The 26,335-nt window shown below is 45.0% G+C and overlaps 1 protein-coding gene across 3 annotated transcripts in view; it reads left to right on the top strand.

Annotated features, from left to right (window-relative positions):
* Positions 1 to 25,554, top strand: part of LOC144768015 (glutathione S-transferase kappa 1-like) — a 217,278-nt gene extending 191,724 nt beyond the window's left edge. For all 3 annotated transcript variants that reach the window (XM_078651410.1, XM_078651411.1, XM_078651409.1), the window contains exons 6-8: positions 18,164 to 18,280; positions 18,688 to 18,781; positions 24,755 to 25,554. In XM_078651410.1, the coding sequence (XP_078507536.1) occupies positions 18,164 to 18,280; positions 18,688 to 18,781; positions 24,755 to 24,804 (261 nt within the window). In that variant the 3' untranslated portion in view covers positions 24,805 to 25,554. The remainder of the gene's footprint in view (positions 1 to 18,163; positions 18,281 to 18,687; positions 18,782 to 24,754) is intronic.
* Positions 25,555 to 26,335: the final 781 nt, after the last annotated feature.

The following is a 26,335-nucleotide window of genomic DNA, read 5'->3' as shown; positions in this document are numbered from 1 at the left end:
CGAGAGATAGCTGCTATACTACTACTTCATGCCAGATCTGTGGACCATTCCTTAGTGATACTACACATGCTCCACTGACTCCTAGTCCCCTAAAGAATCTCCTTTAAAAGCCTGACACACACACACTTACCAAAGATCTCAGACCACCTTTAATCATGAAATACCTAAAAACATTGCTTTTCCACAATAGTCTTTGAGGGCCAAGGCAAAACATCAGCCCTTCTGCCCAACCTCATGTCCTGCTTCAGTACCGGTCTACACTCGCCAAGCTCCACAACCAAATATGAGTTCAGCACAGACATCAGCACAAGCATATGCCCCTGGGCAGGATACTCTATGGTTTGGGACAGCAGGTTTTAAACTCTGCTACAGCAAGGTAGCTATAAAACTATACGAGCTGGCAAAGAGAGGCTGCATCTGCTGAACCTAGTAGGCAGCAAAGGAGAAGGGACTGTGCCTGATGTGTCCCACTTCTGCAGATGATGACTTCGGAGACCAGCCGAAGCAAGAGACTCCAAGGTTTAGTTGGCTGACTTCTTGTTTGCAGCACAAAGGCACAACAGCTAAAGAAGCCTGCTGGAACAAGTTGGCAACCCTGGTCTTTAAATCGCTGTTCCTTGCCGCCGTGCAGCTCCAAGGACCAGTACCCAATGTTCATAAGTTGCCACCGAGTCTGCTGGACCCGTGAGAATCTTCGGAGTGCACCTTGGTCTCTCCGAAGACGCAATGTTGCCCGAGGAATGATTCCACACCGGCGATACTAGGCAACTGGTGCCCAGTGACGACTGGACTTTTGCCAGGCTTGAGAGGACTTCAAGAGACGTTGACCCCTGTGGCCACCGAGCCCCTGGACTGAGGAGACGCTGCAGCAAGAGCCCCATCAACATTGCATCCACAACATTCTTGAACATCTTCAGCAACCTGTATCCCTTGCATCAGGACCATTTACATAGGTGTTTATGGCAAGGGGATAAAAAGCCTATTTTGAGGCAAATACTGGTCTCCCTGACTGGCTCCCTGGTTGCCAAAAATCACTATAGTTAACCACATTGATACTCACCCAAGTTTTCCTTGAAATCTTTCTAAGAGTCAGCATGTTGAGGTCGCACAACCACACCATATACACGCCATTTTCTCAGGTAAATTATTCACAGATCTTTTAAAGTTTGTATCTTTTCATAATGTACATCACTGAATAGGCACTAATGGTAATGAGGTGTTTACTATTTCATCCATTCTGTTCCTTGCTTTTTCATTTATCTGCTTTCTTCTTATGGTCTGTGACCTATGCCAGGATGGGAGTACCGCTCTGATCAATCCAAATACTTCACATGTAGGCCACTCTACCAGCAACACACAGAACTCCCCCTGTTGAGCGCTTTGGTTCCTCTACAGGACTATGCAGTTGTTTGTAAATTATCTACATTACAATAGAGGGATCCTTGTCTAAGACATTATTAAAGTGTCGGCCCTACTTGTATAAACAGTGACCTTCTAGGACTTCTTTGCACTGTGCACACCATTTTCAAGTCAGTAGTAAACTCTGTCCGAGTGGTAGCCAACTTAACGAGTTGTCCACTAGGGCGTCGCAGAGATCTTGCAAGGGTATGATGTTTTTTGTTGCTGAAGGGGTGGTGAATTTCATGACTATGTTGAAGAGTTCCATGGAGAAGCTGTCATTGATGCGGGTGGCTAGGGTGGTAGTCTTGGTGTTTTTCAGGAGGTGGTAGTATTGGTTGAGACAGCTTTGAATCATATTCGGTCCTTAAGGGTCTTGCTGGTATGCCATCTCCTTTCAGTCTGCCTGCAGTTGTGTTTCTGGGTTTTTAGCTCTTCCGTGAACCAGTAGGGGTGTTGTGTTTGTTTCTTGGGATTAGTAGGTTTCATCGGCATGACTTTGTCAGTTCTTGCTGTGATCCAGTTTGTAAAGTTGTCCACTGCTTGTTCTGTGTCCTCGATGGTGGTGGGTACGTGGGAGTTGAGGCCGTTGGTCCATTGTTGTTGTGATACCTTAGACCAGCTGTGCCGAGTTCCGCTGTCAGTGGAGGTGAGTGTGTTGAGGGTTCCGAGATGACGAAGTTGACGCTGTGGTGGTCAGACCAGGTGAGGTATTCAGTGTGGGTGTATTTTACTTTACTGCTGGATGCGAAGATAGGGTCGAGCATGTGTCCTGCAATGTGGGTGGAGCCGGTGACCAGTTGCTTGAGTCAGAGGTTCACCATACTTTTTAAAAGGTTAGCCGTGTTGATGTCAGTGTTCTCAAGTTGAAAGATGAGTTCTCCTAGGAATATATACAGATTCGAGTTCATGGCGGTGAATGCAATGAAGTCCGATATCGTGTTGCAGGCGGTAGGGTGGGGTCCCAGAGGTCTGTAGGCGAGGGTGCCTTGGGTTGTGGTTTTGCTGTTCGTTTGGAGTTGGGAGTTGAGGTGCTCCATTAAGGGGGTGGTGTCTGTGGTGGTTGTGCATTTGATGGCCTATTTGTAGATTATGACTATGCCACTGCCTTTTCTATTGGTGTGGTCTTGGTGTACGATCTTATATCCAGCTGAGATGGCTGTAGCGATGTCGGGTGCTGATGTGGTGTACAGCCAGGTTTCTCTGATGAAGACGACGTCTGGGGCATGGGTGGAGATGGTGTCCCAGATCTCTTTGGTGTGTTTTCCAAGTTTGTGTGCGTTGATTAACAGGCATATCTCTCGGGAGGTGTTGGTGCCAGCCTTGCTGCTGGGTGTGAAAGACGTGGTGTGGCTGTTGGACGTGGTGTCAGTGGTTTCCCTTGTGATGCAGATAAAGTGGCCGTTCCGGCAGGAGAATGGGCCTTCGGTGGCCCTGGGGGAGGCCTGCGTGCAGCTGCTGTTTAGGCATTCGGGGTCCAGGACTCGAAGTTCATCCAAAGTGAAGTGAAGGTGGTACGTTACGGTTGAAGTCCTGGCACAGAGCGATGTCCGCGCACAGTGTGCCCTGTGTGCATATCCCCTGCGTGGGTGTGCTGTAGTCTCCATTCCAGAGGGCAGGCGGGGTCGCTAGAAGGGTATTGGTGTTAGTCCCTGTTGAGGAAGACACCAGGTGTGACAGGGAGCGACTGCGGGAGGCGAGGCACCAGAAAGCAACAGTCTTGCAGAAAGCAGAATAGGTGCAGCTGAACCAGGCTACCAGGGACAAGAGGGGCGCAGCTGGGTAGTGAGCTACTGGAAGCCTTTCGTAGTGCAAGCCAAAGGTACCACCCCGAGCGTGGTGTCAGAGGGCACAAGGCAGCAGGACACTGTACCTGAACTCTGGGCGAAAGAGGGGGGCCCATCCCAGCCCCCTCTGGGCGTGGAAGGGCCTGGTGGCCGCCCGCGAGGTGGGGGCTGCATCGAATTTAAATCAGCACCGGGAGGCTCGAAAGCAGGCTAGGCCCGACTCCCAGTGGCTGATGACAACTGTAGTTCCCTAGCAGAGACGACGGCCCTGGCTTCCGAGTGGTTAAACAATAATGGGGTAGCCCTGTGTCCCTCAGAACCTGGGTATGGATAAGTTAAACAATAAGTGGTTCTGTTGGGTAGAAGGTATGTTACTTAATGGTGCTCGTAATGCACTTAATAAAATCTGGTAGCAACCTTTTAAAGCACCTGTAAAGTAAAACAATTTTCTTTGAAGAAATGGAAACAGAAATCTAGATGCTTTGTTGTGTATCCTTTTATCAGAATTAAATCATTCATAGATAATCACAGTAAACAATAGCTGTCAACATGAGATCAATATTTACATGGACATAGGGTGATCTTGTGACATAGGTGCTCAGTGCTCAACAATTGTGCAGTATATACAAGGTGGTTGAAGTCATTATGAACAGGTGAGAGATAGGCCAGATAATGTTTTAACACCAATGACTCAATTCTTTCGTTGTGTAGAGTCTTGGTTAGTCTGGGCCTTGAGTTTTCGTCGACGTTTTAACCCTAAATGTGCCCCAGTTGGTGGTCACGCAGGATCTTCATCAGGACAGTGTGTCGGGAAGGGGATAGTGACAGCCCTAGATGGGCCGGATGTGTCTCGGCCGAGGTCAGAGGACACTCGCGGAAGTTTCAGAGGCAGGTCCAAGCGATAATTGCTCTGGGTATGCGGATGTGTCTAATCCCTGGGGAAAGTTGGACAGCCGGGCCGAAGTTCCGTATGTCAGCTGCATGTATTCAGAGGCTCCCGAGTGGAGCAGGCGCATAGCAGCAGGAGTGGTAGACTTCCATTTTAATATGATTGTAAATCACCTGTGTGTTGAAATCTCTCAGATAAATCACACATCGCTGTCCTTTCTAATTTTTTGCTAAGAACATATTGTGCAAGAAAACATTCATACTGTTATTAATCACCTTTTTTATCCAGTATTGGGGTATTTTTCATAGATTCACATGCCTGAATCATTCCTTGTCGCCGAGGCGGGAGTCCCACGGTAAATAAAAAAGCAGTCCCAGAGGTAAAAGATAGTAGTAGGCCCTAAGAAAAAAGGCCTGAGGCCTAGATCCTAGTAGCCTATCTACATCATTATGCTAAAAAGACCAAAGTCTTTGTCCCAACCAATTCGCTATCAGCACCCTCTAGAACACTCTCTGCAGAGCCAGTTCTCCTCAGATTTTCACCGCACGTCGTGTGGAAGGGAGTCTTCCTGAGTGCTACTCAGTTTTTCCTCCAAGATGTCTGACAGGAAGGCCTTGTTCAGAACCTGCGACAAAAAGAGTCCATGTTGATGATCAACATAAGGACTGCATTTATTGCCTTTATCCTAAGCATGAAGCTAAGGATTGTAAGATTTGCCGTACCTTCCCTTCTAAGACCCTAAGGGATAGGGAGGCAAGAGTCCTGTTGTGGCTTAAATCTTCTTCGGCCGAAGATGATGACAGAGCCTCAATTTCCAGCAAGAGAGCTAGATCTCAGGACAGTTCTTCTAGTGAGGGGAGAAAACATCTTAAATCCTCCCACTCTGGCTCTTCTCAGAGGTCTCCCTCTACTTCCTCTGGGCCTATGCCATCTCCACAGGTCTCAGCTCTCAAGGACTCAAAAAAGGAATCTTCCAAAACAGTGAGTAACGCCACTTCAAAATCTTTGCTTTTACCTTCATCGTCGGTGATTTCTGTCACCGCAGCTCCTTCTTCGACAGCGACAATTTCCACTACTTCTATCACTTCTCCTATACTGTCGACGAGGATTTCCATTGTAGCTAAGAAGACTGTCGTCAAAGAATCGTCAGCAAAGGACTCATCGAAATCGTCATCTAAACACTTGTCAACGAAAATACCGTCGACGAAGGTCTCGTCGATGAAAACACGGGTATCTATTGTGCCGTCTACGACCATCCCGTCGACGATGAGCCCGTCAATAATGGGCCCGCCGACGATGACGTCGACGACCGGACCACCAACAATGATGGTACCTGCTCCAACTAAGGCTTTAGTGGAGGTTACAGCTTATTCAACGCCAATTTCATCACAGGGTTTTCAACTTAAATCATTTCAAAGACAGAAGTGTTCATATATTTCCCCTCTTACTCCATCTCACCTCCTAGAAACATATACCCAAGAGGAGGATGATGCCTATGACGATGATGATGAGGAAGGACCTTTCGGAATAGCTCGTCATCCATCTGAATTAATTATTAAATGTCAAGACGAAGAAGAGGAGGATGATGACTACAATGAACACTACTACCAAGAGGACATTGTTGTTCCTCATCATGCAGTGTACAAGAAGCACTCTCGTCGCTCGGATGCCAGCCATCCACCTCCTAACCTCATACAGGACTTGCAGACAATGCTAGCTGACTATAGGCAGCGGTTTCCCCCGCAGCAGGTCATTCCACCACCTCAACCAGTGTCTGTTCCAGAACCTTTACCTCCACCTGAGGTTCCAGTACCAATTACTCCAATCAGAGAGCCTCCTCAGGAACAACAACCTTCCCAGCCTCCTCAAGATCAGGACACTTCCTCTGATGAAGAAGGTGAGCTGCCAGAAAATCTTCATTAGGATCCATGAAATTCTTACATCATCCCTATGCCTTCGCCACCAACTCCTCTACCATCTAACTCACCTCCAGAAGATATAGGTGGCTTTTATAACCCTATGCAGTGTGCTGCTACCAGATTTCAACTTCCAGTAACGGTGGAACAAACTGAATGTTTCCTACATGATTTTAAGGAGGAGTCTAGGAAAGTTACCAGAGCCGTTCCTATAATCAATTATATATGGTAGGAGGGTATAAAAATGATGAAAACCCCTGCGTCCGTGCCTGCAGTGTTTCCAAGAATTGATAAAAAGTATCGTGCTCCAGCCGATTGTCCATCCTGCCTCATTGGACACCCCAGGCCGCATTCTGTCATTTCCCAGGCTGGCCAGCAAATGTCTAAGCTTCCGGCGACGCCTATAACTACAACGCCGGACAAGGAAGGACATCGTCTTGACCTGATTGGTAAAAAGTTTTCAACCATGGCCGCTGCTTCCATCAGGGCAGCTAATTAATTCGCAATCATAGGGCATTATGATCGCCAAATGTGGTCTGACATAGCTGGTCTAATTGACCTGTTTCCGGAAGAAAAATGACAGGAAGCACAAAAAGTTTTACTGGAAGGAAAGCGCGCAGCATCAGAAACAATCGATTGTGCGCTAGATATTGTCAACACAAATTTTAGACAGTTAGCTGGGGCTGCAGTTCACAGGCGCCAGGGTTGGCTCAAAGCCACAACCTTTCGACCAGAGGTCCAAACAAAGATATTAGACATGGTCTACGACGGCACATCGATGAAGCTCTCCAAGCCATTAAGACAATCACAGATACAGCGAGATCTTTAGGTTCCCTACAATACAAGTGTGGAACATTCAGAGGCGCTAAGGGGCGTGGTTATTCCTCTAGAGGAGGTTACCATACGCAACAGAACAGGCAATATCAGCCCCAATATAGACAAAACTATCACTCATCATACCGCCAATCCAATACGGCTGGTTTATCTCGCCAGGGAGGTGGAAAACGATCCAACAACCGAGGGCGATTCTCTGCTAGAAAACAGTGAGTTCAGCAGGGCGCCAATCACATTTCCTCCCCGTCCCGTGGGTGCAAAGATATCATAATTTCTGGACCAGTGGCAAAAAATTACCTCTGACTAGTGGGTTCTAGACCTAGTGGAAAATGGACACACCCTAGAGTTTGTCAGCAAGCCAACTACCACTCCGCCCAGGGGACCCCCTCGTCTTCACTTATTGTTCAGAGAGGCTTGCACAATGCTCCTCAAGAACGCTATAGAAAAGGTCCCAGTACATTAAAAACGGACAGGTTTTTATTCTCGTGTTTTCCTCATCAAAAAGAAATCAGGAAAATGGCAACCAATCTTGGACCTTCACAACTTGAACACATTTCTAAAAAAAAACAAGGATTTCGCATGGTCACCCAGAGATTCTCTGTTGCCTGAACGAAGGAGATTTTATGGCTTCTCTGGACATGGAAGACGCCTATTTCCACATCCCAATCCATCCCAAACATCGCAAGTATCTACGTTTTCACAGTGCCTCCGTTTGGACTAAAATCAGCTCCAAGGATCTTCACAAGGTGTCTCACCCCGGTAGCGGCAATGTTGCGTTCCTGGGGAATCCAGGTATTCCCGTACCTGGACGATTGGTTAATCAAGGGTCCTTCGAAGCAAACGGTAGAGACTGCCATTTCAACATGTCGCCATCTCTTCACCTCTCTGGGTTTGACTGTGAACAAAAACAAATCCCAGTTACGTCCAAAACAATCCTGCCTTTTCTCTGAGCTCGTCTGGCCACGATCCAGTGCAAGGCATTCTTATCTCAAGAAAGACAACCTAGTCTCCAGAAACTAGCACTTTGTGTCTCAAAAAGAAAGTCAGTTTCTGTCCGCATGTTTGCCTCCCTCCTGGGAATGTGCTCATCAGACATAAATCTCATCCCCTTGGCACAAATGAGACCTTTACAGGAAGAACTGCACCTTCAGTAGCAGCAAGCGATAGGTTGCTTAAACGACATCATCAAGGTCACACCACGCATGGTGGACGCACTCCGCTGGTGGTCACAAATAACCAATTTGTCCGAAGGACTCACGTTCTTACAAGAAGCCCCAGATTTCGTTCTGACCACAGATGCGTCCATGGAAGGATGGGGAGGTCATCTCCAAGACTTGCAGATACAAGGCAAATGGTCTCAGGAATACAAACAATGTCATATCAACAGCCTGGAGTTACGAGCCATCTTCCTATCATTGCAAGCTTTCCTTCCGAGGATTGCGGGCTCATCGGTGCTAGTTTGAACAGACAATACCACCAGTATGTTTTACGTGAACAAGCAAGGAGGGACAAGATCAGCAACTCTGTCGAGAGGCTCAGGAGTTGTGGGAATGGGTCACACTCCAGAACATCACCCTCAAAGCGGAGCATGTCAGAGGCCTCCACAATACCTTGGCAGACACGCTCAGCAGATCCCTATCAGATTGTCGCGAATGGGAGTTGGATCACAATCAAGTAAACAGAGTGTTCCAGGCTTGGGGAAAACCAACGTTGGATCTGTTTGCAACAAAACAGAAAAAGAAATGCCAATATTACACCAGAAGGTATCCTCGACAGGGGTCAAGGGGGAATGCCCTGTCCATGCGATGGTCAGGGATTTGTGCTAACGCTTTTCCCCCAATCCCTCTTATACCGAAAGTGTTGCGCAAGATGAAATCAGAGGGCTGCTGTCTCATTCTAATTGCTCCCCGGTAGCCACAACAGTACTGGCTCCAAGAATTTCTCTTGCTATCCCAGGACCAGCCGATACGTCTTCGTCCAACACACACGCTGCTGTCAAGGAACAAGGGGCAGGTGCTTCACCCAGACCCTCAATCTCTAAATTTACACGCATGGCTTCGGATTTCCTAGAATTCAAGGACCTTGATATCCCTCAGGATTGTTGTGACATCTTAACTAAATCAAGAGATCAGAGCACAATTAAGACTTATTTTCTTAAGTGGAAGAGGTTTTGGTGTTGGTGTGAAACTAACAAAGTTCATCTGATAGAAGCTCCTGCAGAACAGATTCTACCTTATCTGTTACATTTGACTATGTCTCGACTCACATTCTCATCAGTAAAAGTTCATTTAGCCGCTCTCTTCAGATTCCGAAAAGTTGCTGAAATTCCATCACTATGTTCATCATCTCTAATCAAACAATTCATGAGCGGTCTTTTCCGAACTTTCCCTCCGGTGAGACCGCCTCCACTGGAGTGGGAACTTAACAAGATTCTCACACAGTTGATGAAACACCCATTCGAACCCATTCACAAGGCCCGAACTCAAGTTTTTAACATGGAAGGTTGCTCTGCATCTGGCTATAACTTCCGCTAGAAGAGTAAGTGAAATCCAAGCCTTCACTATAAAGGAACCCTTTCTACATTTCTCTAACGATTATGTCATTCCGAACTAATCCTATATTCATACCTAAAGTACCGTCTCAGTTTCACCTCAATGAACCGGTGAAGTTACGCACTTTCTTTCCAAACCCGTCTACAGCGTCGGAAAGAACCTTACATTCGTTGTACATCAAAAGAAGTTTAAAATTTTATTTACAGAGAACAAAATCCTTTCGAAAATCTGATCAACTATTCGTGGCTTACGGTCAAGCCACACTAGGAACAGCAGTCACAAAAGCCACAATTGCTAGATGGATAGCTTCTACGATCCATTTCTGTCATGACAAATCTAACAGACCATTGCTGAGAAAGGTCAAAGCTCATTCCACCAGAACTGTGGCAGCGTCTACAGCATTATTTGCTGGAGTGACTCTAGAGAATATTTGCTGTGCTGCGACATGGAAAAATGTCCACACTTTCACGAGGCCTTACTGCCTTCAATCAACATGTCAAGAGTATGCGGCGGTTGGCAGGCTGTCTTACGCCACCTTTTTCTTTGAGAACAACTCGAGTACCATTCATTCTCTTAATATATATAATATATGGATAAGTATATAGTTATACATGCATAAATGTGTTTATTTTCATATAAGATGTACATGAAGTTTACATATTCATGACTGTATATAAATATGAATGTTTCTTTGCATATATTTGTCACCTTATGCATGTGAAAAATCGGATTATGATGCATTTGTTAATTATTTAGGGATGCAACTGGGACTTTATCAGTACAAGTCTCCCACCATCCGCAACCACCTGTATACTGGGCATACTGCTTGCTACTCTGATTCAGGCATGTGAATCTATGAACGATATCCCAATACTGAATAAGAAAACGAGTTACTTAACCTGTAACTTCAGTTATCCAGAATTGGTATCTTTCATAGATTCACATGCACCCACCCTCCTCCCCGGAGAGTCAGTTCTCTATTTTGGGATACTTAGTTCCCACTTGTGCTCTTGAAAATCTGAGGAGAACTGGCTCTGCAGAGAGTATTCTAGAGGGTGCTGGTTGGTTGGGACAAAGACTTTGGTCTTTTTAGCATAATGATGTACATAGGCTACTAGGATCTAGGCCTCAGGCCTTTTTTCTTAGGGCCTACTATTATCATTTAACATTGGCACTGCTTTTTTATTTACCATGGGACTCCCGCCTCGGCGACGGGGAATGATTCAGGCATTTGAATCTATGAAAGATACCAATGCTAGATAACTGAAGTTACAGGTAATTAACTCGTTTTCTTCCCCACTATCCGTCCTGTCGCTACGGAAAGGATAGAATCTTAACTACTATCCTGAAGGTTGTCCTTTCCTTAGTCATGGTTGCAGCCATGATTGCGGCTACTCCTCTAACACACTCCTGGAAGAAGTCTGTTGCAGATGCTGGATCAATGCAAGGATTTTCATTGCTCTGTCAAATTAGGAAATTACTTGCTGGCCACTGCCCATGTACTTATTGCTTTTTCAGGCATGTGCCATAGTTAGTTTTCCATTGCGGCTGTGCAGGGCTCCAAAGCTATTCCTTACTCTACTATGGAAGCTGTGGTCTGTGCAGCTGGAAAGCCTCTCCAGGTGCAGAACCACTTCCATTCTGGAATAGGCACAGGGATTGAGGGTAGTACCGAAAGCAGCCGGGAAGTTGACCAATGATTTGTCAAGAACACCGAGCCCTAACAATGAATTGAATTGAATTTTATTTGAATATGATTTGGAACTCGATTGAGATCCACATATAAACATAAACAACAACAAAAGTTGCAAAACATAAAATCCATAAGATACATTCTATTTACACAGACTAGAGAGTGGAAATCATATCTATTAATATAATTCTAAGAAACATTTTAAAAAGTTAAAAATTCTATAACAAAACATTTCATTGGGAGGGTTGAAAATGGCATCGAGTAAAGATTTAGCAGAGAAAATGCTTGACTGTAAACATATTGGTCTCACACTTTTTCGGCGATGAGCCATTAGGGCAGGGCATGTGAAAAGGATATGGGCAATATCCTGAATCGAATTATTATTGCTACATAAATTACATTTATCGGAAGAACCATACCATTTAGCTAGTAATTTATTTAAAGGGAGAAGATCGTGTCTATAGAGGAACCAAAAACGGCGTAGGCCGTGGGGGAGGTTCCAGGATGCATAAGGTTGTATATGTTTAAATAAGTAAGAATTGACAACCTGCGTAACACCTTTCTTTGTAATAAGGACATCTCTGTCCCTCCTAAAACTTAACTCCCATGTAGCCAGTCTTAGTGACGACTTTAGCTGATGTGGAGATAGCGAAAAAAGAGTTGATTCCTCTAATTCCAGTAAAGTAACCGCCCTTCTGAAATTCTTTATAAGTAAGGAATATTCTTTCAGGGGACCCAGTAATTCTTTTGTAATCAAAAATCTTAAAGTAGCCGATTTACCCTTGGCTAAGCAAAAGACCCAACGTATTACTCCTGCCAGAGCCTGAACCCAACTACTTCGTATGCCCAATTCAAGTCTGAGGGATTCCACTGTACAAGCATTATTGACCGAAGTTAGATGTCGCAAAAGTCTACCCTCGATAGTATCTAAAAAAAAACATTGCCCCAAATCAATGAGCTCGATGCCGTAGAGCAGAGAGGCTGGAATTTTTGCTCGGAAGGCCTCTAGCAAATGGACAAAATGTCTTCTGCCAGTGCCTTTATAAAGAGCACTCAGTCCTTTTCCCTGTGTCTTGGCTTTCCTAATGTTATCTATGTGAGCCTTGTCGCTCAAGTTACCGCATACTATTTTCCCCAAAAAGACGTAAGATTTTACAATTTCCAGTTTCTCACTGCCTAAAAACCAACTGAAATTTCCAAATTTCGATTTTTTCTTCCCTGTAATGCACATTACCTTGCTTTTAGAGGTGTTGATCTTCAAATGGTGGGACTCGGCAAATATGTGCAATGCCTGCAGACGATTATTAAGTCCCTGCGGAGTAAGGTCTAAAAGAAGTATATCATCTGCATACATTAAGCATGCAACCGGTTTGTCCCCTAAAGTGGGAGCAATTCCTTCGCTTAAGGATAAAGTCTGAGGGAGATCACAAACATATAGGGAAAACAATAAAGGAGCTAATAAACAGCCCTGTTTAAGACCATTGGCTGAGGGGATTGCTTGAGATAGGCCTCTCTCTCCACCCAACAGTACTCTACACCAGGTATCAGAGTGGAGTTCCTGAACTAGATTTAGCAGCCTAGCTGGCATACCAAAAGTAAGTAATTTCTTCCACAGCACAGGCCGATCAACTTTATCAAAGACCGTGGAGAAGTCTATAAAGGCTGCATAGACTCCCCCTCCTCTGACCCTGATATATTTGTCGGTTATTACTTGCAGAGCAGTTAAGTTATCCATGGTACCATGGTTCTTTCGGAATCCCGTCTGTTCAAGGGGAAGTATGTTAGCTTGGTCTACCCAATCATTAATTCGTTTCAAAAGGCATCTTGCAAAGACTTTGTCAATTGCATCCAAAAGGGCAATTTGGCGATAATTTTGGGGAGACAATCGGTCACCCTTTTTAAAAAGGGGCACTAGAATACTCCCTTTCCACGAGGGAAGAATCTTTCCGCTAGAAAGACAAATATTAAACACAGGGCATAACAATTTGCTCCATTTTGCCCCGCTTTGCTTTAAAACAGAGACTGGAAGTTCATCCGGCCCCATTGCCCCGGAAGAACGCATTTCCTTAATGGCTGATTCAATATCCTTTTCAGATAAAGGGACCAAAAGCTGACTACTCTCAATAAAAGCTATACGGGGAACCGCTGCTCCGTTACTTGCATAGAGGGTTGTGACATAATCCACCCATGTTTGTTCTTCAATGGGGATAGGAAGCGGTCTTGTTCTTGATCCACAGCCCTCACCTATGAGAGACCAGAACTGTCTCATTTCTCCTTTAAAGGCAGCCTCTCTTAATTTTATCCAAATAATATCCTTCCCTTCTTTCCGTAATTTCGCTTGTAACCTCCTCCTTCTTTTTAATAAAGTTACTCTACGCGATCCTTCTACCGATTTACACAGATATTGTTCCCTTACTAACTTATTTATTGCTATATTAAGTGGACGCAGGGGACAAGAGGGTATTGCAAAACACCTTTTCTTATTTGTTTTTTTAGCTACCAAAATTACTAACTTCATAAAATCTAGGAAGCACACAATTTCAAAACCGTGCCACATAGCAAGGTCATCAATTGCAACATCAAGAACACTCTCCAAATCTCGTTCAGCTTTTGTGTTCCAATAACATCTTCCTGATTTCGCTCCAAAACTTACCAGGTCGCTATTAAGTGACCATTGGTCGGATTTCGGAGGGTTTATATTCACAGAGGTAGAAAGTAATTTATGGTCGCTGAAAAGGGTTTCAATAACCCTGAGATCCTTTAATAGGGCAAAGGTAGAGGTCTCAACTATCACAAAATCTAATATTGATTCTCCCTGATAAGATTTGTGAGTAAAATTTGCAGGGAAATCAGAAGGGAGCCTTCCATTCGCTATGATCCCATCCATATCGGACAGTTCCTTGAGAAGTATCTTCCCTCGCTTGTTTGTTTTAATCTTCTCAGGGAAGAGGGCTTGGGGGATCTGTAATGATTCTTCTTTATATTTATCGCGAAACAGGCTCATACTTAAATTAGAGATTTTGCAATTCAAATCCCCTACTAGAATTATATTAGGGGGAGGATATTTCTCCCTAATACTCTGAATATATACAAAAACCCTTTTTAAAGTTACGTTAAAACTAACTTCGGGGGGAATATAAGCGTTAATCAATACTAAAGGTTTAGACACCTCAACATTGTCATGACTAAACAGCGTTACAGCCTGAAAAAGGTTACAAGGATCCAAATAGTGAGAGAAATTCCACTTTATCCGGTTGGATAATAGACAGGCAATACCCCCACTAGCATGGCCTCTCCTGGAGGGGACAGCGTAACCCTCCAGAACAAAATAATCCCTTCCTATCTGAATTTTCTCCGAACACCACGTCTCCTGGAGACAGATCACACTGGCTCTTAAGGACATGAGGAATTGAATTTTTTCAGGACAGTTCTTTAACCCAGAACAATTCCAAGATAGTAACGTTATATTGTCGCTAAAGATGGAGATTGGGCGGGTACTTAATAGTCAATTTCTTCAAGAGAACACCAGGTAACCAGTTCCAACGAAGAGTTTCATCTACAACCTTGTCCTGGGGGAGGGATATAGGAGGATTAGGGTAAGATACAAGTCGAAGATCTTTTGATATGCGAATTTTCAAATCATTAAAACCGCCAGATTGTTCTACAATCCCAGGGGCTACCTGCAAGAGAGATGAAGAAGACCCTAAAGGCCTTGAGGACTTAGAAGGTCTAACAAAGGGGAAATACCCCCAAAAAGGCATAACGTCAATCCCTCTACTCTGGAAATCTTCCGACCGTTGTAGAATTAGATTTACTTCTAATTTGGAATAGAATTTTACCCTCGTTAAATTTCCACCCTCTGTCTTCAGAATCCGTACTAAGTCTATATCTGCAGTTTGTAACAATTTCAAATTTGCCGATTCCTGGAAATATTTAAGGAGCAATGATCTATTTAAAATGCAATCAGCATCAAATAAGCATCAAATAGGGGGAAGAAATCAAGAGTAAGGGTATCAACGCTCTCCTCCATGGGAATTTCGGGAGGTTTTTGACAAACCACTACTCCTTCCCTTTTAACGGAGTAGGGACTGGCCAAAGGATTAAGAGCAGAGGATACAGAGCCAGTAGAAATGATCTCATTTTTTGGGGGAATTGAGTTTAACAGATCCCCTTTAACCATAAAGAGCCCACCCGAAGAGCAAGGAGTCCTAACAGTGATTCAATGCATACCAGCCCAGCCAAAAGGTAGGATCCATAAATCATGACTAGCTTTCCGTTCTTTAGTTGCTGCCAAAGGCGCGGAGATACTCCCTTGGGAGTCGATTCACAGCGCCATACAAACATGCAAATAAATAAATAAATAAATAGCTAGTAACTGCAGCATCTGCCACCCTTGCATCCGTCCTCATCGGCAGCTTTGCCTTAATGAAGCATAGGCTTTTCCCAGCAATCTTAACAGTATTTGTATTCTACCTTAAAAGGCACCCCTGCTTACACTACCCTGCCAAGCACAGAACAAAACACTGTATTAACCTGGCATTTGAGAGATGTTTCTATTCCCTATTGGCTCTGTAGTACTGCAGGGTATACATTTGGGATAATGAGTATATCTGGGTGGTCTTAGGTTGTTTCTGTCCTCTTGTTCCAGAGGCTTCCCCTCTAGACTTTTCCGTCTTGCCCTATAGAGTATAAGGCACCAAAGAACGTCAGTAAACATTTACCTCCAGAAAGTTCCTAATCTATCAAAGCCAGTACCAGCCAAAACTAAAAGTCTCAAGGTTGCTGAATGACCGTGAAACGAGCCCCTGAGGCACCACTCAAAACCTTTTTCTAAATAAGCTGCCCACGGCACGCTGCCCTCATCCAGGAGCAGGTTCTGAGAGTAGTCATGGGCCTGTGAGAAGGCTGTGTAGTTCTCCCCCAGCACGCTCAACAGTTCACAAGGGAAACAGCCTTTACTCTGAAGTTTTTACTTCGTAGTACATTTCCCACACATTTTTTTAGATCGTAAAGATTGTTGTCATGCAAGTCTTTACATCGCAAGACAAAACGACGCATTTGAGGATAATTAAAAAAGGGGGCTTGCGGGGTCTCCCCCCCCCCCCAAAATATGAAATGTTCAATTATTAACATGTGTAAGCGACAAATAGAATTAAAAAAAAAAATTGAGTTAATGTATACATTTTCAACAGTAGGTGGCAGTGTTACACTGTGATAGGATTTTTCAGAGTCAGTAAGCTGGTAAAAGTATGCGTGGTAGTGGAGTGCGTGGTGAATGTGTTGGTAATGTGAATGTAAATGTGTGGTAGTGGTATGCGTTGTGAAATGTGCGATGTAAAGACGTGCGTAAGGAAGGTGTGGTATTGTCATACAACCGTTTCCCTTAGGATCTGAGTGACATTATAAATAAGGCTCCCCATTTTCTGTTTTTACAGATAAATACTGACAGAAACACGTTTATTTTCTTGCCTGTATTTATTTTTAAATGTGGATAAAAACAGATATTGGGTTGCTTTTTGATTGCTTCTAAATGCTGATTGCTAGGCCAATAACTGTCGTGGCAGTAAGGTAAGGATGTTAAAAAGAAAGGAATTTTAGTAAAGAGGAGATATGCACAAGGTTGATAGCGAAATTTGCATATTTTCATATAAGTGCATTGATTTATCTTCTACAGGTGTTCATATAATTAAAGCCTGGCAAGAATTCAAGCATGAGTGCATATTTATCAGATAAATAAATGTGGGAATATACCAGTTTCAGCTCAATTTGTTCAAAAAACTCAAAATAAATATGAATAAATAAAGATAAAATTGGCAAAAAAGAAATATGGATAAATACAAACTGAAATGTCAAAATAATAATTTCTATAAAAATGGGAGCCCTAATTATAAACAACGCACCCATCACTCACCTCGTCTATTTCATGTCACTGAGAAACCCCCAAGGTCAGAAAACAACTCTGTTATTTACAGTCCCTCAATCTATCATTCTGTATATTGTTGCTGAAGTAGTGTAAACAAAAGTTGATGTCAGACCTAAAGACCGAGAGTTGTCGGGTCCCTAGAAACTTGACCCATGACTGCGAGTAGCAGATAAAGTAAAGAATGATGATATATTTAATCAGCAGCATAACTTGATCTGAAAATTTAAGCGACTTGTGGTCAGGTAGTGACTTTTGAAAAATTATAATGTTGTTAGACAAGATAAATTTGACCTGTAAAACTGGGAACGTGCTCTCCAGCAGTATCTGACGGGCATGAGACCAGGTTCAGCCGCTAGAATCGTTAGACTTGTGATATTTCGAAGTTAGTGTTTAAAACAAATATATAAATTATGGGTTCAAGAGTTGAGATGTGCATCTCTGATTTAGCTAGGAAAGCATGAGGCTCATGGTCTGCAATAGTTCTGAGATGTGACCAATTAGGAGCCTTCTGGTGAACAGGAAGTCGCGAAAAAAATCACTTGTTACATTGCAGCATGAGTCACTGTAAATGAATGTACGAAATGTCTTTTGATGTATAATGTACAAGGTGTTACATGAGTTGAAGTCCTTTATGAGTTGCAGTAGCTATTAACGGATGTATGACGTTACAACGCTTGCTTTTACCACGCAAGCTGCTACAACGCAGTTTTTACAACGCATACCATTACAACGCATAGCGCTTTGGGGTGCTGGATAGTGAATAGTTTAATTTACTATTCCAACTCCAGTCCCCGTGGACACTAGGGAAGGTGTTGGGTAGTAAATTAAATCTATTCCCTATCCTAGAGCGCCCCCCAGCGCAATGCGTTGTAATGGTTTTTGTTGTAAAACCTGCGTTGTAATAGCACTGCGTGGTAAAAGTTGCGTTGTAAAGGATGTTTCCCGCTATTAACACATAACCAGTTACGAGACCCAGTTTAAGTTTTGTCTAAGATCCTGAGTTGTCTTTGTGTGAGTGATCATGAATCTTAATCTTAACTCACTAACCGTGAAGCTCCGGTGGTAACTTATGGCTCACAATATATCGCGCTCATGGTAAATACTCCGCAAACCTAGAGCACAAGCCTCTGTAAATCTTGAGTTGTGAGACTGCTCCTGAATCTCCTTGCAGGTGGCACATGAGGCTGGTCTCCACCCGGCAGAAGCGCAAAGGCTTCTGGGAATAACCAGTGCAGCAGAGGTGAAGGATCAGCTGAAACGGACCACAGCGGAGGCACTCAAATATGGGGTATGGAAAAGACACTTGGTACAGGGAAGGGAGGATGCCTTCACAGTCGATGAACTGACTACACGGAACAGAGAGCCAGAAAGAAGTAGCTGTGAATGGTTTATTTAGTCAGGAGGGGAAAGTGTGTGTGGGTGGGGGGGTTAAAGGAAGGAATGGGGGAGGGAAAGCACACAAGAGAAACAATTATGTAAGGAGGATGGGGATAGAAAAAAGAACAGTGAGAAGAAAGAAGGATTGCATGAAGGAGAGAAGGGAATGAACCATGAGGGAGAACAAAGAGATGGAGGTGGGGAGTGACCAGTGTGGCACACAAGGGCTGGGAGAGGACGCGGTCAGTCTGCACATGTCTATTGCTGTGTTATCTACTTCCTTCTGACATCTAACTCTATACTCTCTTATCTCCACAGTCATTTGGGCTGCCCACCATTGTGGCCCACGTGGATGACAAACCCCATATGTTCTTTGGTTCAGATCGGTTTGAGCTGCTGGCTGACCTGCTGGGTGAGTGAAACACGTCCCCTGTGGGCAGAAGGCATTGTGTCTATCTTAGTACCCTTGGGCCAATTCCCAAATGACCTGGAAATGTGCGCTTTCGCATTTGTAATTTTATTATTCTTTTTTTCCATGGGAAAGACATTTTTCCACTTGTTTGGGTTGACAGTACAATTAGGTTTGGATTGACAGCTGTCAATTGATAGGTGCTTACAATATACTGAGTGGGTATAGGGTCTTCTCTTTGAATCATTTTCTTTTGCTGACAGCTTCCTTGAGAAAAAAAGTGACTTGCATAATTTTATCGGCGTGCACGCATAATGACGCATGTGCACACTTATTAAACGAGGCAGCAAGTGTGTCTCACTCTTCTATTTTTGCTTTTTTTAAATTTGGTTTTGGCTATCCTACACATCTTGCTAATATTGTATACCATCGCAATAAGGCATTGACAAAGCTAAACCTGTTGGCTTTGCCAATGTTTGTTCCGCTGATTGTTCGCTTCTAGTTTCTCTTGGCCATCCCTAATCTTTTCTTCTTCCTGCCCCTCCCTCTTTCCCCCGGTTTGGTAAATGACGTTCCCAGGCTTCTGTGGCTTCCCATCTGTGTCACAAAAGCTTATTTCTTAGTCAATTCTCAGCATTTTTCATCCCACCCACCCTTCCCTCTCATTGCTCTCTCGCACTCTTTCTTCTTTTTCTGTGATTAGACTCCACATAGCTTTCGTTTAACCCCTACCTCCTTCAATGCTCCCTCCAGCCCCTTTTTCTTCTCCCTGTGCTGTCGGAGGTGTGTTTTTTTAAATGCAGGGTAAAGGAGTCTTTAATCTTTTTATATTCTTGCATTTCATATCCGAAAGAAACATGTTAGTTATAGCTTCCTTAGTATTACCCCCAGACGTCAGACTGGATCCAGAAAGTTTTTTTCGGCAGCGGTACTGCTGCGTGTCGGAAGGTGGCGTTGGCCAGCTCCCCGTCCGTCATCGGCGTCGTGGTCGCCGTAGCGGCAGCTACTTAGACGCAGCCCTCGCACACTGGCGTCAGTTCCTTTTTTTTTTTTTCTGCGCCAGCCAACGCCGATTCATGAGAGCGGTACATCAGTCATTTTTTTTACTACCTTTTTCTCAACTTTTGTTGACTTCTTTTTTCGAATCTTCGACTCCGAAAAGGTGCACGAGGGATGCCCGGTTTCAAGGCCTGCAGTTCCTGTTATCTCATGATGTCGGTGATAGATCCGCACTGCGTGTCTTTTTTGCCTGGAGCGCGACCACGACCTTAAGTCGTGCTCCGACTGCCAGTCGATGGCGCCGAAGGCTTTGCAGGAGGGGTCCAGAAGGCTGCTTGTACACCAGCAGTCGGCTTCGCGCCGTTCAAGGTCCCGGTCGAGAGGGAGGTTGATGGATCAGTCGCGGAGCCACCACCATTCCGGTTAGAAATCATCAAAGTCTTCGCACTGGGGGTCGGGTAAGTCGAAGCATAAGAAGAATTCGAAGAAGCATTGTCGCTCTTCAACTTCTCCTCGTCTGTCTGCCAATCCAATGAGGCTCGCAGGTGGTGCCCCTCCCGCAGCTCCAAGCGCGGAGCCCGTAGGGTCGACTCAAGAGTTTCCTTCCCTTTCCGGGACCCGGAGCAACTCCCGCCGGCGTGCCTTCGGGCACCGGGGATTCGGTTGGGGGGCCTAGGTCTTCGGTAGACATGGACACGGAGGCGTACCGGCGCCGTCCGACACTGGATCAGGCGCTGGGTGGGGTTTTCATGCCCCTGTTCCTTCCTGAGGTCCCTTTCAAACCACAGTGGCACCCAGAGGATGATGGATGATGGGGACTGGGAGGGGTCAGGTGACCCTTTAACTGACCAGTTGGACAGTGAACAGGACTGGAGAGAGGATCTGGGGGATGCCAGTGGTTTGGACACCTCCCCTGACCGTGGCATGTTGTCTCCTCCTACCGTGGCTACAGAGGAGGGAGCATCATATGCAGTGGTGTTGCGTAGGGCAGCTGAGGCTCTCAACCTTGAGCTTCCTAAGGTGGCAGTCAGGACTAACTTGCTGACTGAGGTGCCTCAGCTGGCTGCAAGCTCTTTGGAGCCCCTGCTGCCGTTTAACGAGGCCCTCACAGATGTCCTTTTGGGCACGTGGTCTAGGCCCAACACGGGGTCTCCCATGGACAGGATGATTGCCCTACTCCACCGCCCGGCTCCGGGTGACCCCACTTTCCTCTCCTAACATCCCACCCCGGAGAGCTTGGTAGTCCAAGCTTGAACTTACAAGAGGGCCTTCCTTACTGCTCCACCAGAAAAGGAATCCAAGAAGCTGGACCACCTTGGCAAGAAAATGTTCTCTTCTGCCAGCTTAGGACTGCGGTCCGTAAACACCGCATGTCTCTTGGACTGTTATTTCCACTCAGTGTTGGATACGGTGGTGCAAGTGCTGCCTCAGTGTTGGGAGGAGGCCAGGGCAGTGCTCTCCCAGGCTGTTGCCGCCGGGAGGGATGCAGCAAAGTTTACGATACGTTGTGGACTGGACATGGTCGACTCTCTGGGCAGGACCATTTCAACGTCTGTAGCGCTTCGTCGCTACGCCTGGATGAAGTCCACTGGCTTTACAGGAGATGTCCAGAACACCTTGATGGAAATGCCCTTTAATGGCAGTCGCCTTTTTGGGGACAAAGCAGACAACGCCCTAGAGCGCTTCAAGGACTCACGGGCTACGGCCAAGTCCTTGGGCCTCTCCACCCGTCCAGTGCAGTCTGCTTTCCGCCCCTTTCGTGGCTACAGAAGGTGTGCTCCACTACTTCCCACCCAGAGCCACAGGCCGCAGCAAGTTACCCAACCTTCGCGCGGCCTGGGATGTGGGAACCAACGCCGTGGTTTAAGGACCCAGCGGACGGGCAGTCCACCAACACCCCTCTGCAGCAGCCTCCAAACCCTCCTAGTCTGACTTTTCAGTCCCATCAAACGCCACTGGGCGCCAGGATTAGCCATCAAGTCGACAGGTGGGTTTTGCAAATAGTGACTACTCCCTCCCCTTCAAGACTACCCCACCAGCCATGCCACCGAGATACCACAGCATGTCGGAGGATCACCAGGCCCTTCTCCAGCAGGAAGTTACGGCTCCCTTGGCATCCTTGCATGCCTTGTAAGGTATTAGTGAGGACTTTTAGACATAGTGCATGACAGGATGCCGTAGGATTAGCGTGAACAGCCAGGAACCCAGGTCTACAGCCGGAGTTTAGCCATCTTTCCTGGCCTCCTGCCTTTAATTTGTTAATTTGATCATTTGTATGTGTGCTGATTTAACAGGTGCCTGTGAAAGGGGTATAAAGAGAATTCCTGCAAGTTCTCTTGACAGGTCTGTTGGCCTGAAAACACTGCTCCTATATCTGGATAAGGCCCACAGGAAGGGGTGTAAAATACCTATGTTTCCACTTACTCCGAGGAATGGTTATATTTGTAACTGGGATCTAAAAATATTGAATTGGGTGCACCAGAAAAAGTCCGAAAACCAAACCATAAAAATGAGGAGAACTTGAGCCACAACATTAACTCAAAATACCTTCAAGCCATGTTACAGAAAGCAAGAGGAGATGTGTAAATTAGGCTTTGCAAGTAAACAAGGTGTTTTGATGATGTAAAACGTATCTATGAAAAGCTCGTCTCTCTGAGCTGACCACAATTCATGCACAAATTTCACACCAACCTGGCCCATCGCCCCACACAGATTTCACCAGGTATTACCCAGCCTAATGTGTGCTGGGGCAACCCTCAAGATTTCAAGTCTTACAAATAGTCATGGGGAAAATATGTGGTATTAGTATTAGCTGTATGAGAAGTAAACAAATACCCAGCAGTATGGATATTTTTCCTAGATGTTAACCATCCCTAAATGCTGCACCATTCATATAGAGAGACGAAATGGGGAGCGGAGAGGATATCCTGCTATATAATGTGTAATTCTTAGTGAAGATGTAAGCGGATACTTTCCCCCACAGGAATAGATAGTATCATTTGGGGTGCTGTAAATTGAAGATCATTAAAGAATGATAAAAGCCAACTTTAAAGTACTTGTGTACCTCAAAATTCCTAAAGAGTAATGTTCCTTTTTTAAATTGAGAATAGATTTTAATACTTTCTAAACTGGTTCAAGCAAGTTGTTACCAGCTCAGCACTGACCAGTGTTATCCCTGGGTGATAGGGCACAAAGGTGTTCCTATTTGGAGACACAACAACCCTCATGAAGAAGTGTAGAACCAGTCTTAAACCATTGCCCAACAAATCAGTCTTTACTTCTCCTGAGGGTACAAGGAGAAAAGGCAGCTGTTATGCACTGATTCCCTTCATGGTGATCTATAGTGTATCAAACTTCCTCTGGCAGGATAGGCACAAAAGAAACAGACAAATGTAGAGCTTTTTTCTGTGTGACCTAAGCGAGCTCTCTGTCCTGATCAAAGCCGAAAACCTTCTCTGGGAACATACAAGTGAGTCACGAGGCCTTGTAATATTCTGAAATCTGCGGGATGAATTAGCTCATCAAATGTCTGATTAATGCAAACACACAGGCATTACTTAACTCTCTGCACGAGATTGAGCCATACTCGTTGAAGGGTGCAAAGACGGAACCAAGATTGCCACCAGGAGATAGGCATTGATGACCTCCAGGGGTACTAGCTCCACAGCAACCTCTGGTCAGCCAACTTGATCTCTTTTTCATGTGCAAAGATGACTACATAAGATATTCAGATTGTTCAAGCTTTGTAAAACGTGGTGCCACTTCATTACTCGACCTCTGCTGTTGATCGTTCCAAGAATCCACCACTATTCAGGAGGTTCTTGCTTGAATCTCCCACCTCTGCTTGAAACTCTTTCATGGACCCACCCGTCAAGGGATCCTTGTTGTATCCACTGTCATAGATGGGAAGCTCTTCCATGAATGCACTGCTTCATCTAGGGGCTTATCCTTTAAAACACAATTTCTGTTGTCGGCAGCTCCTTCGTAGAACCAACACCTTTCCACTGAGCATGGGCCTAATCAGTATGCTGTAGGGTCTTTCATGTATATACTCTCTGGTGGTGGCTCTTAGAGGACTCGTCCACCACTCCTGAAGGGGAATGAATCTCCCTCCTCTGGTTGGGGCTCTTTCATGGGTGGTTGTCCGTGGGTGTCTCTTTGCTGATTCTGGTACGTCCAACACTAGTTTTTCAACAATCGGCTCCCCCTGCTGGGGTTGTCCTGACTTTAATGTAGCTAAGCATGGCAATACGATTGATATGACTGGGTATGTTGGAGTGCATATGGAGGTAATAAAAAGTGTTACTATTTCTCACATTAGTAGTAAGAATAATACCACCAGTTAATCAGGTTCTCAAGTGACTTTATCACAAGTGCTGTATACCATAAACTTTCAATTGTAATAGATAACTAATGTAATGTTTACAGGGAAACAAAGGGAAGTCCTATGTGTAATAAGTACCGAGTAAGGCAGCTTTGCAGATCTACAGGCCTTATTTAGAGTATGGCCGATGGGATTCCCTGTCAAAACATGATGTGTATGCGAATCTGCTGTATTACAAGTGCCATAGGCTATAATGCATTAGTAATACTGTGGAAGGGTTTCTGCTACGTCTGTGATGGAGTATCCCATTTGCCTAACTCTAAATAAGACCCTAAATTTCTATCAAAGTCTCTAAAGGGTGCTCACAGTTCCTGAAATATAGCTGTCTCTTCCTCAGCCCTTTCTATCTTCCCGAATACACTTCAACGTTGAGACATACAAGTGTCTAAACCAGCAGTGCCACTATTCTTGAAGCGCTAGACCACCGAGCATGTTACTGACTGTAACCTAGTCCTGACGCCAGTCTAACATTTTGAACATAAAATGGGCGCTACACTTGCCCTTCAGACAGCAGTGCTCTTCCATTCTTAACTTTTCGCAAGTCTCTGTACAGTGGGTCCTTTGCTTGATACATGTTTGTTTATCCCCCACAGGTGAGAAGTGGATGGGGCCCGTCCTACCAGACCAGATGTCACTCCTGTAGAGGCCGGTTCCAGCAGAAGAATCTATGATGAATAGAAAAACACTTGCAGATAATTTGGTCTGTGTACCACTGTAAGGAACAAGCCTACTTGGCAACCAACTGAGTTTTGGAGCAGGTCCTAGTAAACCTGTATGTTAGGAGTTTGTTATAAATGGGCAATGGAACAGGATTTACCAAGAGGTTTATTGTGGATGGTTATATGAAGAAGGGGTATGGGCTTAGACATGGCATGAAGGGGTTGCAGAAGATGAACCAAGGGACATAGTGAGTATGATCGGCCCCCAACCTCCTGGGGGATGAAGGTAGTCCTTTCATTCTGAGGACGATTTCGATAGACCAGCCAGGGGCAGGGATAATACAGATGACTCTAAGTTGGGATGTGCATATTGTCATGGCTGAGAGAGACTCATGCAGGTCTCTCTGAACAGAAAATGAGAAAGAGTAACAACTCTACCAAAGTCGAGCAGCCGGCCTCACTGTGCCACCACTGGCTTACTTTCATTGCTATCGCACCAGTCCTTACATACACTTCATTATTTCCAGCCGTCTTCCTGCAATAATCCTACCTGGGAGCTAAATAAGTGGCTCTCGCATTGATGTCTCCATTGGTTTTACATTCCCTTTATTGTACTGTTTCACGCTTTCCACAGTTGACATTGTATGGATGCTTGCTTTGACTCCTGCACATTTTGACAGTTCTAGTTGTATTCAATCATCAAAACAGTTGATTAAAAATCGTTTGGTTTAGGAGCCCGTCTTGGTGTGTACATGTTTTTGAGTGAGGTATGCTTAATGCGTCTGTGGCTGTGTAGTATGGGGAAGGTCTTAGAGTGCTGAGGATGAGCTAGACGAATCACTGAAAAAACATTAAAGGTCAGAATATCGACCTACAAAAATATTGAAGCAGGAATATCGAAGTCAAGAATATCGACATCAAGTGTTAGCTCTCCCGCGCTTTTTTATATATTCTTCAGAACTGTCCAAACCGAATCCCAGATTCGTATTTTGCAGCGGTAGAGAGTGAGGCCCGGACGCTGCTGTGGGATGGTAAGGCCCTCAGGGTGGCAATGAAGAAGCTGACAAAGGGTTGGTATGACGGGGGCATAGCACTACCAGATCTTCAGCTTTACTACTGGGCCTCACAACTGGTGGCTGTGAATCATTGGATATATCACCCACCTACTGACCCGGCCTATGCTCTGGACAGATACCAACTGACCACTCCGGTTATTTAGGGGCCCTATATTCATGCAATAGGAAAAATAAATATTTTGGACCCACCTCACACACATTGGGAATTTGGCATCAAGCGAACTCTAGACTAGGTTGGGTTGACACTCTTACCAGGGCGACGCAACTATGGTGCATCCAGAAACTGGGCATGCTATGTTACCATCCTGGGACACCACCAAATTACTAAAGGGGAAGTATTCAGATACCTGCAAATACGACACGCACTACAAGCAGCCTTTCCAAACTTTACAGACATACCGTAATCATCGCCATTAGAGGATCGCTTGCTGGATGGGCC

Source organism: Lissotriton helveticus, chromosome 7 (genome assembly GCF_964261635.1).
Source record: "Lissotriton helveticus chromosome 7, aLisHel1.1, whole genome shotgun sequence".
Taxonomy (NCBI): domain Eukaryota; kingdom Metazoa; phylum Chordata; class Amphibia; order Caudata; family Salamandridae; genus Lissotriton; species Lissotriton helveticus.
Note: the sequence above shows the minus strand (reverse complement) of the source record. Positions and strands in the feature narration are given on the sequence as shown.